A 17,050-nucleotide genomic window follows, 5' to 3' on the forward strand; every position below is an offset into this window, starting at 1 on the left:
TGGGGTGAACCCGACCTTACAAGTTCAGTGGTATTTTTCCCTCGCAGTTACAATTGCAGCATCTCTTGTGTAGTCAGGACATAATGTTTCTACTTCTGAGGTTTCATTTAGCTATTTAAGGTATTCTGGGAGTTGTTTTTATTTGAGTGGCAGGCCGGATACCAATGGTTTGTTCAGAATAGCCAAGCACTGGAAACATGGCTGTGCTTGCTTCCCTGCCCCGTGGCTGTGCTTGTGCCCCCTCGCTGTGCTTGCTTCCTTGCCCCCTCGCTGTGCTTGCTTTCTTGCCCCCTCGCTGTGCTTGCTTCCTTGCCCCCTCGCTGTGCTTGTCATAAAATCTTGCCTGTTTTCTTAAAACTTGTACTTTACTTTTGAGTTAGGATGGTATCATTTTAAATCCTATTGTGACACTAAACCATACGCATGAAGCAGCGTTTCCTAGTCATGTGTTTCGCTAGGCTATATATATTTGCACATTAAGTGTTTTCACTTTGTTATTGGAAGTTTTTCCCACTGTTCCAGCTCACCCCTTCTCTCCCCGCCTGTCAGGCGGAAGGCTCCCATTCCAAGATGGCCGCCGCCGCGCAGCCGGACAGTGGCAGGCGTGGCCCTGTGACGTCGGTGGTGACGCGTGGTCACTGACGTGGAAGCGGCTCTTCAGGTTTGTTGATGTTTTAGGCTCTTGGGCAACAGAGGCGGCTTCGAGGCACCTGAGAGGGGATAAGAGGGGCAACAGAGGCGGCTTCGAGGCACCTGTGCGGAGGTAAGAGGGGCAACAGAGGCTGCTTCGAGGCACCTGTGCGGGGGTGAGAGGGGCAACAGAGGCGGCTTCGAGGCACCTGAGAGGGGGTAAGAGGGGCAACAGAGGCGGCTTCGAGGCACCTGAGAGGGGGTAAGAGGGGCAACAGAGGCGGCTTCGAGGCACCTGTGCGGGGGTGAGAGGGGCAACAGAGGCGGCTTCGAGGCACCTGTGCGGAGTTAAGAGGGGCAACAGAGGCGGCTTCGAGGCACCTGTGCGGGGGTGAGAGGGGCAACAGAGGCGGCTTCGAGGCACCTGAGAGGGGGTAAGAGGGGCAACAGAGGCGGCTTCGAGGCACCTGTGCGGAGGTAAGAGGGGCAACAGAGGCTGCTTCGAGGCACCTGTGCGGGGGTAAGAGGGGCAACAGAGGCGGCTTCGAGGCACCTGAGAGGGGGTAAGAGGGGCAACAGAGGCGGCTTCGAGGCACCTGTGCGGAGTTAAGAGGGGCAACAGAGGCGGCTTCGAGGCACCTGAGAGGGGGTAAGAGGGGCAACAGAGGCGGCTTCGAGGCACCTGTGCGGAGTTAAGAGGGGCAACAGAGGCTGCTTCGAGGCACCTGTGCGGGGGTGAGAGGGGCAACAGAGGCGGTTTCGAGGCACCTGTGCGGAGTTAAGAGGGGCAACAGAGGCTGCTTCGAGGCACCTGTGCGGGGGTGAGAGGGGCAACAGAGGCGGCTTCGAGGCACCTGTGCGGCGCTAAGAGGGGCAACAGAGGCGGCTTCGAGGCACCTGAGAGGGGCAACAGAGGCACCTGAGAGGGGCAAAAAGGGCAGGATAGAGGGGGGCTGCGGGGTGCGAGGACAGGGGGGCTGGTATGGGCATATGATGGTAGGTGGGGAAGGGGGCTGGGGTAAAGGAGGAGCAATAGGTAAGTGGGTACTGGAAGGTGGGGAGCAGGGGGGGCTGGTGTATCTGAACAAAGGACTGGGGTTATGGCAGGGGGCAGGACAGAGAGGGGGGAGCGGCGTGTGGGCTCGGGGGGCAGAAATTAGGGGGATGGGGGAGGGAAAAGAAGCTACAAATTTTGACTCAAAGAACTTCATTGGCTCACCATCAAGAAATGCATTATGTTTGAATTTTTGGTCACTGATTTCCGTTTAAAAAAAAAGAAAGCTTCCCTTAAATACATGACAAATGCTGTGTCAGTATGTGCCTACCCTTCCTCTTAGATCAGAGAAGGCCTTACTCTTCAAGACGCTGAGGTTACAGCTCAAGAGATAAGGAGGCAGCTCTATCACCTACTTTGATTCCTCTTTCCCTCTGTCAAAGTACCAGTTTAAGAAACATTTCACGACCTGGTTATTCAGCCGAGCAGTCTTCTTCTTGGTGGTTTCCCTTCCTTGCTTTTAGCTCACGACCTCTCAATGGCAGCTGTGTTAGAGTGGGAGAGCCATGCCACGTAGAAGAAGTGGTTTACTTGGGCAAAGAGCGTTTAAAGTAAGAACATGTAGTGGGATAGAGCTGCAGATTTAGCCAAAAGTCTAGAAGGTACAAAAACGATGTGGGAATGGCAAATAGGAAGAGTATGGTAAGTGAGGAAAAAAGGAACACGTGGGGAATGAGGGAGCCAATATAGATTGATGTATCAGTTTGGTATTGCATGTATTTGACAGCAAACAAGGGCTCGAGATGTAATCGAGCACACCCAGGAGAAGACTATTAAAGGTGATATATGGCCTTAGTGGAAAAGAAAAGCTGATAAGATGGTAAAAATAGATAAGTAAGACAGAAGAACGGTGGAGCCAAAAGGTAATGAGAGACTATAAGCGTGGGTATATGGCCAACAGTTAAGGACAGTGGCCTAGAGATGGGGCAAAAAGGGATGCAAGAGAGGGTAGATGGAGTGAGGAACATGTTAAATGGCAGTACACAAGCTGATAAAGTGGGCTTAGCATGGGTTTAAGGTTGAGATAGTAGAGAGCAAAGGGTGAGATGGACCACTGGTGACCACGGGAATTAAAGCCGGCTCTAGGGGACAGAGGCTCGAAGGAGAATACTGGAAGCCAGGCAGTACCTCAGGTATAAAGCCTGTGAGAGGGTTGTTGCTGGAGGTTGAACGCTTTTTGACTAGGCAGAAAGACAAGAGTAAGAATGAGGTAGAGAAGACCCAGGAACATAACAGATGCTGCATTTGTGCATCAAAACAGAATGTTGGGGGCACTTACAAATATTAAAGGTAAAGTGAACTGGCGTATTGTGCACTACCTGAGGGCGTTGGATCCGGAAAACTGGTAAGACACTGGAATTGGCCAGTCTGGATAGAATGGAAGCTTGAATTGCAGTTTTATGGGCTTCCCACGAAGAAAGATTAGGCAATTTTTGAATCACTTCATGATCCTGAAGCAACTTTTGACTACAGAGAGAAGTTGAGACTTAAATGAGAGTTGGCTGTTAGAAATCACCCTAAAATTTCTAGCTGCTCCAGTGTGCAATGTGAGGGGACTAAGGTGTCATTTGTCTGGGATCCAGGCCAGCTCAAACTGGATTAGGATCGAAAAAGCTGTGACTTCTTCTCGTCATTCTTCTGTTAAGATTCTTGCATTTGAAAACCCTGTCTGAACTTTTATTGGGTGAAGGACTTCCACGAGAAGAAGTATGGTTGCTGAATCCTTATTCCAAGGGTTCGCCAGTTTGACTTACTAATGTCCTTAGGTGGCACAAGAGAGGCATACATAGCCAGGTGAGTCAAGGTTAGCTGTGACATGCATTGGCATAATGCTGGGGCTAGTGATTGCAGAGACTTGTAAGGGTGAGGCACAGGAATACCCAGGTAGGAGTATGACAACAAAAAATCAAAGAACATATTCTGAAGTCCCCTTTTATGATATCATTACTCAATAGGCTATGATGCCTACGGAAGTACAAGTTTATGACACTTGTTGATAGAAATATAGATGAACAAAAATCAAATGGGGAATGAATCACTCGACCTCAGTAACCAGGGCTAGCAACTTTTGTAATGAAAAGCCCTCAATCACGTTTAGTAAGGTCGTGTGGCGGTATATCTTGGTTCTCCGCTAAAATCTAGAAACGTGTAAGCGTCATCATTGGGCTCCCTTTTTGTATTTCGCTTACCTCCACCAGGAGGAATACCACTGGTTATTTCAGTAGTGATTAGGGATATAGTGAAGGTGCTCAAGTGAGGTGAAATTCTAAAAAGCTTGTAAGTCCTTGACAAAAAATTGTAATAAGTCAGGAATCAAGTATTAATAAATAACAAAGTGGTGTGTGGACGAGTTACTATTCCTACGCAATACTAGGGTCCGGTGAAAAGGTCGACATGTTTCAGCCCTGCATGTACGCCTGAATGGTCGATGGGGCTTTAGTTGTAAACTGTACTCTTAAACTTCATTTTTTTACACTTACCTTCTGGTGTGAGAGCTGCCAAAGTTCCAATTTTTTCTAGACTGCCGAATACAGGGAGAACTCTGAGGAGACAAATATTACCTCATACCACTCTGAGCCACCATTCTGTAAACCAGCACTTTAGGATTGTCATGATCAGCAGTGATGAAATCATATCTTCGATAAGGGATATGACCTGGAGTTTTAAGTTTCTGCAGGCATTACAAATGGGAAGACAGATTTAGCAATGGAGTTGTCCTCTGCGATGAGATGCATTGATTGGAGAGTGAAAGGTATAGGTTCAGGAAGAAAACACATGGGTAAAGTGATCAAAGGTTGAGTCAGTGTAATCAGAGCCTGAAATGGAGAGGGAAAACCTTGAAGAAGTAGCTAACATCTAGGGGGAAGTTCTTAAGCACTCAGCAAATTCATGAAGGGAGGAGCACACTTTAGGGGATGAGGAGTGGAAAGAATTTGAATAGCTAACACTTGCAGATTATGGCAACAATGAAGGGGCAGTTATCTCTCCAAGGATAGGCTTTGTGCTTGCTAGGTGTGGGGAGAGGAAGTCATTACAAGATTTAACCCCTTTAGTGGACTTGATTGCTAAGTTCCATGGCATATGACATATTCAAAGAAGCCAGGAAATCCAGGTGCCTTCCTAGTACTGGCAAAACATTGGTCTCTGAGGGTCTGTTCTCATCTCTTTTTTTTTCTCCACAGCACTGCTGACTCCTTTCTCAGCTTCTAAATACAGTCCACCGTCGTGGTGGGCAGTAACTTCTCCCACTACTGGGTATGGCTGCGAAACCCTTGGACCCCTTCAGTTCTGAAGCAGAAGAGGAAGTCGGTGGCATCATGAACAAGTAAACCTCTTGTACTTCTCTCTCTCCTGTTAGCAGGATCTTGTCGATACCAGAGACTTCCAGTTGCATTTGTATTTGTTGTTTCTGCATCTCGTATTCATAACGTTTATCTCCACATAATAATAATCCATATTTGTAAAGCGTGAACATATCACCCCTTAAAGTTGCAAGGCACTGTGGGCCGTTGGAGAGAGCAAGGGAGTTATTGCTCAAAGCCACATAATGCTGCGCTGCCGCCGGGGATCGAATTGTGATCTCTGCGCTCCGGAGTGAACCGCTCTGACCGCTGCGCCACACCTCACCCACATCATTACATGCTGGTATTTCTCAGTGTGTTTTTGCAGATAAATTGTGGTGCCCCAAAGTGCCTGTCTAGATTGTCACTTTAGTAAATGGGTAGAACTCTGTTGATATTCAGCTACACAATTGATTCAGGTGGGAAGGGGTGCTTATGAAAGTTATATTAATTTAGAACACATTTTCTTTGTTTTACTGTTGCGGACATTATCTATTTTCTCTTGGCTTCATGCAATATTTGTTTTTAGAGGGAATTGCCTATCTTGTGTTCCTGTGAACCCATCACAAATGAAAGGCTGTCTGTTTTCAGCTACATCGACAGCTGAGCCATAGTTTTTATTGACCACCACTGACCTAGTTGAGACATCCTACTAGTACGTTTGATCAATTAAAACATTTTAGGTCTGTAAAGATGCTGTCAGAGCTACCCTTCTAGTCCGTTTCCATTCACGTTAGGAGAGTGGAACTAGGCAGCCTCTTTATTTGGAAAAGTCAGTGCTCCCTCTGAAGAACTTCACGTTGGCTATTCACCCATCCCACAGATGAATGTGTCCCAACAGAGCAAAGGAAGAACGTTTTTGTATAGAGGAAAGGTCTGCATCTACAATCGTGGTAGCGACAGTGGGAAAGACTTTTGAAAAAGTCTTTGCTGAAACACCAGAATTTGTTTTGAAGACAACCTAAACTCCACTGCTGGATATAGTGGTCATGAACCCCCAAAATACATCTTACCTTGTGTTCCATGTTCTTTTGCAGTCACAGTTGTCGCCTGTATATTCTTTACTTCATGGCAGGTGAGTCTGAGAGCTAGGATTCCAGACAGGACGCCAAGGCACCAAACTGTCTTTCAGCACATCACAAAGATACCCAATATTTCTAGGGTCCCCACGCTACCCCTCTGCTGCCTTTTAAAGGCCACTAAACATCTGTTGAACACACAGACCAGTAAGCGAGATACCTTAGCTGGCTCTAAAATAGATGCAAGAGACCTTCACCTGTCCCATGCAGAACACTAAACTGTCACCATAGTCATCCCTTCATGTCTTGCAAATTCTCCTCCACTGAACTCTGAGTGGTACTGGGTTTAACTCTACACCATTTTGACATATCTTCTTGCTAATTCATCTAATGCACTCAAATACTCTTGGGTAATGATACCTACGTATTTGAGGCTTGATGCTATGTTTCTCAATTCGCCATGCTTTTTCATACAACAAAGGCAGATCAGGGCACAGTGGAGAGAGGACTTAAGTCTGGTCAAGGCTGAATTCACTAAGATGTTTGTTAGATGGGAGGAGCTTAAGGTCCTTTTTAAAGGTTGCTAGGCAGGTGGTTACCCCTATTTAGGGAGGCAGAGAGTTCCCGATTCTAGTGGCACCACCAGAGAGACTTATTTGGGCATCGTTCGTGACTGAATATGGGGGTGTGAGGTTCCAGGAGCAGGGACTTGGCATTTCTGGAACCCCTGTTTGATCCGGAGATTTTCATCCCCTCATTTAGATAGGAGGGTGAGGAGGAGTGCAGCGTTCTGGGTATTGCAAGCAGTTTTGAATTGGGCCGGTGCTTCAATGGGGAGCATTTGAGGTTAGCAGGGTAAGGTCAATGTGGTCAAATGTCTTGAGACCTAAGACAAAGCATGCTGTAACCCGTAGTGTTGCTCTCAGTGGGCCTAGGTGAACTTTGGGAATGTCTGAAAGCAGGGCAAATCCATAGTCTATCCTAGAGAACGAGGGGCTGCACCACTGTTTTGAGGTCTTGTTCCGAAATTAATTTTCTGACGCCCCAAAGTTGGTGTTGTGCACTGTTGACCTTGGATGCTATGTGGCTGTGAAGATTGAGTCGAATATCAAGGGTGATGCAGAGTGCTCTGGCACTCAGGACAATGGTGGGGCAACCATCCAGGGCGGGAAATTTGACCATCCATTCTTGTACAGGAGTTTAGGCTTTTGGAGGTGAGATCAAAAGTAATTCTTTGTTAGTAGGGTTGAGTTTTAAATGGTGGTTGTGCATCCAGATTTGAATCTTCAAGAGTGTATTTGATGCCAGGGCAGCGTCTTCTTGGGATTACACGCATATTTTGTTTTCAACGTAGAGGTGGATGAGAATCCCAGAGTTTCTGAGAATTGCACACGTACTTTTACATTTTACATGACCTGGTAGTGAAAACCCTTACCATTTTTTTGCTACTGCAAGGCCCCTCTCACTCATAGGATTACATTGGAATTACCTTATTACATTTTATACATGTAAATTCTAATTGGGAAGAGATAAGACCTCCAAGTCTGGGATCCCTAGAAACATAATTTAAGAGCACAACTATTGGTGAAGTCTCCTTTTAAATTGCCATTCTGAAAATTTAAAAATGCCACTTTTAGTTTGACTTGATGGGCATCTTGGGAGACACGAGGGAAGAGGTGGGCACAGCCTCACAGGCACACATGAATAGGCTGTGCCCTGTCCGCACACAAAGGGCTGCATACTCCGCTGTAGTGAGTCTAGAGCCAGGGCTGGAACGGAGGACCTCAGTGTGCTTCACAAACCATCTTTGAAGTCTCACCCACTTCAAAGGCACAACTGGGTATGAGTACTGGACCTCTGACACCATGACTTTAGTCCTCTTCTGGACCTGAATCCACTCTAACAGGAAGAAGAACTGTTGTGTTAAAGGGCTATCACTCTGATGATCTGGAAGACTACTGCATTGCTGTGTTGCCCTGCTTCTCTCTTTCACTGGGTAAAGACTGGACATCTATCGCTTGCACCCAGCGTTACTCCAAGGGCTAGCTGACTATCCTCCTAATTTGAAGTTTATGGGATATAACACTTCCATTCCTGCTACTTGACCATTGGAAGTGGGTCCAATGTGCTTGCTCTAGCGGTACCGATATATCCTCTGCTGCGAGAGCTGAATCAACGCATTGTATCTGTTGCAGAAACTGTACCGGCGTATCGCACTCTGAAGCATCAGATCACCATTGGAACCACTGCATCGTGGCTACTTCAGAGAGATGATCATCGCATCCCCTTGATTGCGTGGAGAAACCCGGTGCATCGTCTTCGAAACTGGTGCATCACCATTGTTGCATGTAGAAAATCGATGTAGCACCTCGACTGCGGGATCGACACCAATACATCTTTTAACTTCCCCTGCATCTTTGTCGTTGCAACCAGGATCAAGGCACTTTTGTTCAGCAGGCCTTGTGGATTCCCTTTATCCGGTCCGCTCTCCATTGTGGTTGGCCTGAACTTTTGACTTTGTCCTGGTCCAGAGAGACCAGATATCCCAGATAGGCGCTTATTGCTTCTCAGCTTTATTTTCACATTTATCCTCTAAAATTCATATCTCGACTTCAACTTTTTGGATGTTTGTCATTTTGATTTTATTGATTAAATCAAGAGCTATATTTCTAACTTGACATGGAATCTTTTTGTGTGACGTTTACACTGTTTTTGAAGTTTTGTACAAATACTTTACACTTTGACTCTTAAATTAACCCTGACTGTTCTGTGTAAATCTACCAGAGGGTGAGCACAGGATAATTTAGCATGTGATGTGACTTACCCTGATTACATTGTGGTTTCTGCTTGTACAGGGTGCATACCTCTGCCAACCAGAAACCCAATATCTAGCAAGAATAATATAATTGAATTTTAGTTATGGGAATATTAGAATGACATAATTGTTTTCCACACTCTCATATCGTACATATAGTTCCTTGCTGCAACTTTCATTGGTTGCTTTTTTGTCCTGCTAGAGGCCCTTTCTTGTAGCCACAGTGCGGTCTTCTGTGGTCAGTTGGTAAGCCCGTTCATCCTATTAGGTGTTGTGTATCTATGTGAGAAAACGTAGCACACCTTGTAAGACCTAAGGTGGCTTAGTGGACTAATGCATCCACTGCAGGGACCTGTGTTTGACCTGATGGTCACAGGTTACAATCCCGGCGGGTCCATTCAGCCTTTCATCCATCTGATAATGAGCACCATTGAGTTGGGTAACAATAAACATCTGTTATTCAGCGCCTTGAGACCCATGGGTGATAAGCGCGCTTTACAAATACACATGTGTTTTTTCTCTGGTCTGTCCCTTGCCATCACAGCGTACTGATCTTTTGATTTGAGTTTCTGTGACCAGAAAGTGGCATCTCTCGCCCTTTCTTACAATCTATGTCCCTCTAGAAATGTGTCTACCTTACACCTGACAGCTCACCTTTGCCTCCCAAATCCCCTCTTTTCTTTTTCTCTAATTTTTTTAGCATTTCATTTTCTCCTCTTGTTTAATCTCATTTCCTTTGTCTTTTTCTATATTTATAAGTCAAGACTACTCTGTGTCTAGTTGCAACAGAACTATTGTGGGCATACCAAGATCATGTAGGAGTTTACAACCTACCCGTTAATTACCACTGGTTGATTTTATTGTCCCGTTCAGTTGCTTGTTTCTTATTAAATGGATTTCCTTATCACAGCTTGTGCTTCTTGTGCTTGTACCTCCCCTGGATCGTAGCCTCTCTACCATCTCTCTGATTGGCTGTGTTCCTTCCAGTGCTTACTTTTAGGGAAATGCTTTTTCCTTTTTGTTTCGGCACTCCATAACAATGCATACACTGACTTGTTGTGTGCCCCCCCCCGCCCCCCATCACCACATTCCATGTTGCTTTCTCTCTCCTGTGTGATAATCTCTCGCCCTCCATGTTGCTCTTGCTCACCTGTGTGCTTATCACTGCCCATGAACTCTTGAGTTCTGCGCTCTCTCATATGCTTCTGCCCTCGTTCCTGTGTTTTTATCTCCCATGTGTGCTTCACCATCACCTTCTGTGTTGGTCCCTTTCTTGTGGGCTTATTTTTTACTCTTCCCTTACTCACCTTTAATTTTATTTCTACCCCCATTCTCTGTTGCTTCCTTCCTCGGTGCAATAAGCGTTTTCACACATAAAAATCCTTTTAATCAATGATCTATGTGGTTCCTGCCATCCTGTGATATATATTTCAAACAGGTTTTCCCCGATCCCGGGGATGCGTGGAGTCGCAGATAAGAAACACGACCGTGACCAAGACAGCGGACGCTGTCGAAACGCGTCGGATGTTTTTTGTTTTGACCCCCCATGGATTTGTGAAATAAACACCACGAGTAACTAAACCAAGCGATTGCAGTCTGTTTCTTATCTGCGACTCCACGCATCCCCGGGATCGGGGAAAACCTGTTTGAATTGTTAGCGGTTGGCTCAACCGCAGGAGAAACGCGATCAGGGAAAAGCAGCGCCTAACGAGGGGAAAGGGAGCCAAGCGGAGGATATATATATATATATATATATACACACACATATATATATCTCCTACTGACAGTCACCAGTACTTAGTTCTAGGTAGAACCTAGTTTCCATAGGAAAAGCATTTTTTTACTTGCCTATAATTTTGACGTTGTTTGATCAATTGTCATGACATTTTTCCCAAAAAGTTTCAAGATAGATTCTGGTGGTCATGGAAAGTTTGGGAATGGTCCGTGCAGTGGGGACCGAGAATTTGAGGCGCGAAATAAGGGTGCGTTTGTAATGTTAATTCCCATAAGAACCTTTAGCAACAGCTACAGCCCAAACTGCTTAACGGATTAACACCAAATTTTTCAGGGAGGTAGATGTTGGTTCAAGGAAGTGCCTTTTGCCTATTCGGTGTAAATACGTTCAGTAGTTGTTGCGAAATGTAAGTTTAAAATTATAGTGAGATCTCTGGGAGCAAAGTCTTCGCAAACAAAGACGAGCTTATGCAGAGAAAATGCACTGGTCTGATTGACTGCCAACACTACAACCAGGAAGTGTTGGCAGCCATCTTGGGACTCTGCTTCACTGAGTCCCCCCCCCCCCCCCCCAAAATGCGAAAATAAATAAAAGGGGGCAGGGTATTTGAATTTCTTTTTATAGAGTTTTATATAGTGCAGACTTGACCAGAATCGGGTCTCAGAGCGCTTTTCATAGCACCAGTTACATTACATGAGGACACATTAATTTTTGTGAGGCACAGGGAGATGAAGGGATTTGCCCAGAATCTCAGGATGTTTAACGTCATTGCCGAGACTCTAACCCAGTTCCCCAGATTCGAGGTCAACCGTGAGGCCAACTCCTCTTCCAAGCCTCTCTCCTCCAAGCCATGATGTGATGTAATATGTGAGGTCAGAAGCAGTGCATTGCAGGGGTGTAAGTTGGCGTTAGCTCATGTAACTATAACTGCCGAATTTCGCTGGTTTTGTACGAGTGAACTCTGACCCTATCTATAACGTCTCTGTAACCTTTAGTTTTTTCAGTGAATGGGGATATATATATAATGGCACGCACGTCATCACAACCTATTTTGTATATATTTTTCAAATTCTTTATCCATAATGCTGCACAGCACTGGCAAAAGTATTTTGCTTATATCCTGTGTTGGAAAGAATCAACAAAAAGCATTGGCAGGCGAGACAGGTTGGCAATGTCAGTGGTTATTGTATTTGCATTTTTAATGTTTTTTTCTTTCTTTGTTTCTTAATCCTTTCAATTCTTTCCTTTTGCTCATCTTCCATTTTCATCTTTAAAAAAAAAAAATAATTAAGTATCTTTTCTTTTTTAGTTTTGTTTTAAGGTAGTGTATATAAAGTTTGTAAGATTATGCTGCTGTTCCTCATATCAGAAATGAGACGGTTCACTTGTATTTCATCATTACTTTCTTATTTCATTACATTCGTCACACATATGTCTGTTAACTGAACTCAACCACAAGAGTATCCACAGACTGAAAAGCAGTGCATGTTTTCTGCTGGTGACCCCTTTGCCCTCTTCTATTTCTTTTCTGTCTAGATTCACCCTGCCTAAAATCATCTCCCAAGGACCAGCCAAAGAGTGGATTGAAAAACGGCGCACCACCATCCGCCCATGGGGTAACTTTGTGGATCAGAAGCGCTTCTCCAAGCCCAAGAACTTTGGGGAGCTCTGCAAACGCATGGTGAAGAATGTAGAGCATTTCCAGAGCAACTATGTCTTTGTGTTCCTTGGCCTGATCCTCTACTGCATGTGAGTCTGACATAGAGGTCCACAGGCCTTTGCCCCTGCATGCAGATCTGTCGTCTGAAATCCACAGATCTCCAAATACTACCTGGTTCTGTTTGTATGTAGTGCAGGACTCTTTGTGCCGTATGCCTCGTTCTGCAGTACCCTGCGCTTCTACCTCTGCTGTCATTGTGGTTCTCTATCTGCTTTCCGACTGTGCTGCATTGATGTCTTCATTTACCATTTCTCTGCACTCCTTGCTCTGTACTCCCTTTTCACTTTTTTCTCTCCTTTTATGTATATACAATCTTTTTCTGCTACGTAGCTGGACTTCGCGTTACCATTTAGGCTCTAAACTCATCCCTCTGCCTCTCTGTAATCCTCTGTTTACAGTCCTTCCTCTGTGCTATGCTGCTACGAACAGCAGCTGTTACTATCCCATCCCTAACTTTCCCATTCGTTCCCTGAAACCACATGCCCCTGTTTACCATGCTCGCTGTGTTTTCTTCCCACTGTACTCCTGTAGTTATTCCCCGGACTTCACCGTCTGCCATACTGTCTCTGTGCCCCATCGCCTGCTGTCCGTCAGCTCTGCTCATTGTCAGTCTCTTCCAGTCCCTTTGTTCTCATCTTTACAGTCCCTTAAATGCGGCGGGCCTCATTGCCATCGTGGCTCGGTGCTCCTCTACCTCCCCTTCACTTCTGTCTCCGGCTTCAGACTTGGCCAGCCAATGTTCTTCCTTCTTCACTTCTATCACTGCCATCCAGCTTCGGTGCTCTTTTGTCAGCCCTCATCAGCTCTGACCCCAATGTATTCTCTGCCATTGGGTTTGTCCAGCTCCGTCAGCACCCAGTGAATGTCCTATGCATTATCTGGTGCCACCCAGGCACTCTATTCTTCCCTCCGACATGCTTTAAGGAAAACTGTGTCTACTCTGAGTAAGCGTGCTTTCCCTATGATGATCATTTTTCCTCCAACACTTTAGAGTGAAGCTCCTCTCTTCACTGTGTTATCTTTGAATGGGAATATTTCATTTTTGAGCCAAAGTTGCTCCCACACAAGGATAAGCTTTGTGTAGACTCTTTAAAGAGACCCCTCTTTAAAACAGACTCTGAACTGAAGACCTGCTCATCCTAGACGTGATGTGATTGATACTCCACCTTCCTAAAACCGAAGTGTTAGAGGAGTTTCACTCATAAATGTAACCATACACACTATCCATACTGTACATTTGCGAACTTCCACACAAGAGGGACACTGTGAAGGATTTGTAAGCTACAAGAGAATAAATTAATAAACAAAGTCTCCCTTGTGCTGTCTGTAGCTTTTAAATATTTCTAAGCAATAATAACTCATCTTGGACCACTCAAATTTACTTACTAACACAGCTAAATATGCTATATTTACCCCCCCCCCCCCCTTTAACCTTGGGATCGCTAGAAATAATGCTGGAGAGAAAGAAGTCTAGTCTTCCATGCAAGCTTTGACAGATAAATAATATCTCTGAGAAATTATTGGTTCATTCTGGGTAACTTGGCTCAAGAAGAAGGCTTTTCTCTTAGAAAGTACAAGTGATCAGTATAAACTGACCAAAGTAAATCTAAAAATAAAAAATAAAGCAACATTTTAATGAAATAAAATGAATCTCCATAATTATTTGTTATTGATGGGTAAAGCCAGAATTATGCAACTATATTGGAGTTTCTTTCTCAGAACAGTCTTTGGGGATCAGGAGTGCATTTATTTTGAAACTGAAAGGAGGTAAAACCCCACAACTGCTTCTACCAGCAGTACTACCAAACTAGCAGGAAATAGTTATTGATAAACATTAATTACATTGATTCCATAGTCTTCAGAGCATTGTCCCAGTGCTGCCACCCCTCAGGTCCAGACATCCCACACCTTATATTATTGTCCACAGCAACATGCACAGCACCAAACTGTCCTCTGGATTTCTCTGCTGCAGTAAGAGTCCTCTGACCACAGTACCTTCTGTACGCTTGTCCATAGGAAAAAGTTCCACAGGGGTATGCGGCCAAAATGCCGGCTGTAGCTAACCAGTTGGTTTCTTCCAGACGGCCAGGCAATAGTTTTGTCTGCTTCTTGACCTTGTACACCCATCCTCCCAGGATGGACGTCCACGGTGGCAAGGAGCTCTTTGGCAGGATCCTGGACCTCTTCAGCTCTCTAGGATCAGAAGTAGGCTAACAGTGCTAAGTCTGGGCATGAAGTCAAGGCTCAAGGTTTCCAAGTTTGAGTCAACAGCTGCAGACACCCATTTTCAGGTGCCTGAGAGGCAGGATGAAGTTATTCAGTGTTCGTCTCTCTACAGTATCCCATCACCACCATTGCTTTTGTATCGGTATCTCCCATCTTTTCTCTGCAGTATTGCCCTCAACAGTATCACATCCCCTGTCAGTGCTTTCTCTCAGTATCCCCCTCCTTCTCTTTAAAATATCACATCATCTGTGCTTTTCTCTCAGAATCTTCCATCTTTCCCCAGAATATCACACATTCATCAATGATTTTCCCACAGAATCTCCCTTCTCCCCCCCGCAGTATCACATCCTCGTCAGTGCTTTTCTCTCAGTACGGTTTCTCCCTTCTCCCCTCTGCACTAACACATCCCAGTCTGTGCTTTTCTCTTAGTATCTCCCATCTTCTCCCTCAAGTTTGCATTTCTTTCAGTGCTTTTCTTTCAGTCTCTTTTCTTCCCAGCAGTATCACATCCTCGTTAGTGCTTTTCTTTCAGTGTCTCTTTTCTTCCCAGCATTATCACATCCTCGTCAGTGCTTTTCTTTCAGTCTCTTTTCTTCCCTCTGCAGTATCACATCCTCATCCGTGCTTTTCTCTCGGGATCTCCCATCTTCCCCCCTCAGTATCGCATCCCAACACTTCATTTCTTTCAGTATCTCCCTTCTTCCCAGCAGTATCACATCCTCGTCAGTGCCTTTCTCTCAGTATCTCCCATCTTCCCCCATCAGTATCACATCCCCATTACTTCATTTCTTCCAGTATGTCTCACCTTCCTCCCACAGTATTGCATCCCCGTCACTTCCTTTCTTTCAGTATCTCCCTTTTTCCCTGGAGTTTCACATCCCCATCAGTGCTTTTCTCTCAGTGCCTCCTTTCTTCCCTCCGAAGTATCACGTTCCCATCAGTGGTTTCTTTCAGTATCTTCCAGCTTCTCTCTGCAGTGTCACGTCCCCGTCAGTGCTGTGCTTTTCTATCCGTATCTCTGTTCTTCTCTTTGCAGTACCCCATCCATCCAGTTGCTTTCTTCACTGTCACCTTTGTTTTTGGCAGTACAACTACCTATCAGTTTTTCCCCTGTACCCTTCTTCTTCTCTTTGCAGTGCCCCACTGCAATTGCTTTTTTAAGTGCCTCTTCTCTTCTCTTTGCAGCATTACATCCCCCATGCTACTCATCGCCTTGGCCATCTTCTTCGGTGCCTGTTACATTATCTACCTGAGGACACAGCAGTCAAAAATGATCATGTTTGGTAAGAGGTGTTAGGTATTTATTTCTCCCTGAAACGCATGTGTGAGAGGGCTGGAGCTGCTGTATATCTTGGAACAAGAGCTTACAAAACTGATAGCCGCATTTAAAATACCATGAGGTTACTGGTGAAGGGAGTGATTCTTGAAGGAATTACATCCTTTTGAATATTACCCAACCAAGGCAAGTGGCCCAGGGGGGTTGTGTGTTGATGTGAGGGTGTGTTGTAAAGCTGGTGTAATATATGACAGATACTAACAATACTACTGTAGTAGCAAAACATCACAAAGCTGATTTGCACTCACGCTTGTGGTACAACCCCTTGTCTCCATGTTGCCTTTTTTTGGCTTTTTAGTTCAATTTACCCATAGCATGCCACCCCACTGTTATGCAGAGTTCTGGCCTAAATTCCCATGGCCTCTGACTTTGAACTTGCATCATTGAGGCCAAGCCCGCTAAGCATAGGGCCTGTGGCCTAGGTGCTCACACAGCTGTGCACCGGGCTTATCCCAGAATTTCCGATGGGGCCTCTGGGCTTGTTAATTTGGGACTTGCACCTGTCCTAGCATGCACAGAGCTTGCACCCAAGACAGTTATGTGGCCTTTCTTCCAACCTTCAACAGAGATGAATGGTTAATTTCTAAAGTAAAACAAGCATTGGAAATGCAATAGGTCTCGCATTAGGAAAGTTTGAGCTATTGGTATTGTAAATGACACTTTTTTATTTATGTGTTGGTTTTGAAAGTAGCAAAATTAATAGCTTTGTCAGTTACAATGTCAATAGTTTTAACTTTTGAAAATGTGACACCTATAGCATTTGTAATGCAATGTGTGTTGTATTTACGTGACTTAGATGTATTGATATTACAAATAACAATGGCTTTTAATTTTGTAAATAATTAATACTTAAATAAAATTTATTGTAATTTATAATGGCAATAGCTTAAACGTTTGTAAATAACTTTTGTGAAGATTATGTTCAGTGGGTGTGGTTATGGTGGATGCGGTGGTGGTGGTGGATGCGGTGGTGGTGGTGGTGGATGGGGTGGTGGTTGTGGTGGATGTGGTGGTGGATGTAGTGGTGGTGGGTGTGGAGGATGTGGTGGTGGTGGTGGTGGATGTGGTGGTGGTGGATGCGGTGGTGGTGGTGGTGGATGGGGTGGTGGTTGTGGTGGATGTGGTGGTGGATGTAGTGGTGGTGGGTGTGGAGGATGTGGTGGTGGTGGTGGTG

At 45.2% G+C, this 17,050-nt stretch overlaps 1 protein-coding gene across 6 annotated transcripts in view; it reads left to right on the forward strand.

The window, feature by feature from the left end:
- The first annotated feature begins 629 nt into the window (after positions 1 to 629).
- Positions 630 to 17,050, forward strand: part of RABAC1 (Rab acceptor 1) — a 44,975-nt gene continuing 28,554 nt past the window's right edge. The window contains exons 1-4 of one of the 6 annotated variants that reach the window (XM_086933040.1): positions 630 to 661; positions 4,867 to 5,009; positions 12,131 to 12,343; positions 15,726 to 15,823. In XM_086933040.1, the coding sequence (XP_086789166.1) occupies positions 4,942 to 5,009; positions 12,131 to 12,343; positions 15,726 to 15,823 (379 nt within the window). In that variant the 5' untranslated portion in view covers positions 630 to 661; positions 4,867 to 4,941. The other 5 variants (XM_086933035.1, XM_086933036.1, XM_086933037.1 and 2 more) reach the window with 5 other exon arrangements.

This window comes from Lissotriton vulgaris, chromosome 7 (assembly GCF_964263255.1).
Source record: "Lissotriton vulgaris chromosome 7, aLisVul1.2, whole genome shotgun sequence".
NCBI lineage: Eukaryota > Metazoa > Chordata > Amphibia > Caudata > Salamandridae > Lissotriton > Lissotriton vulgaris.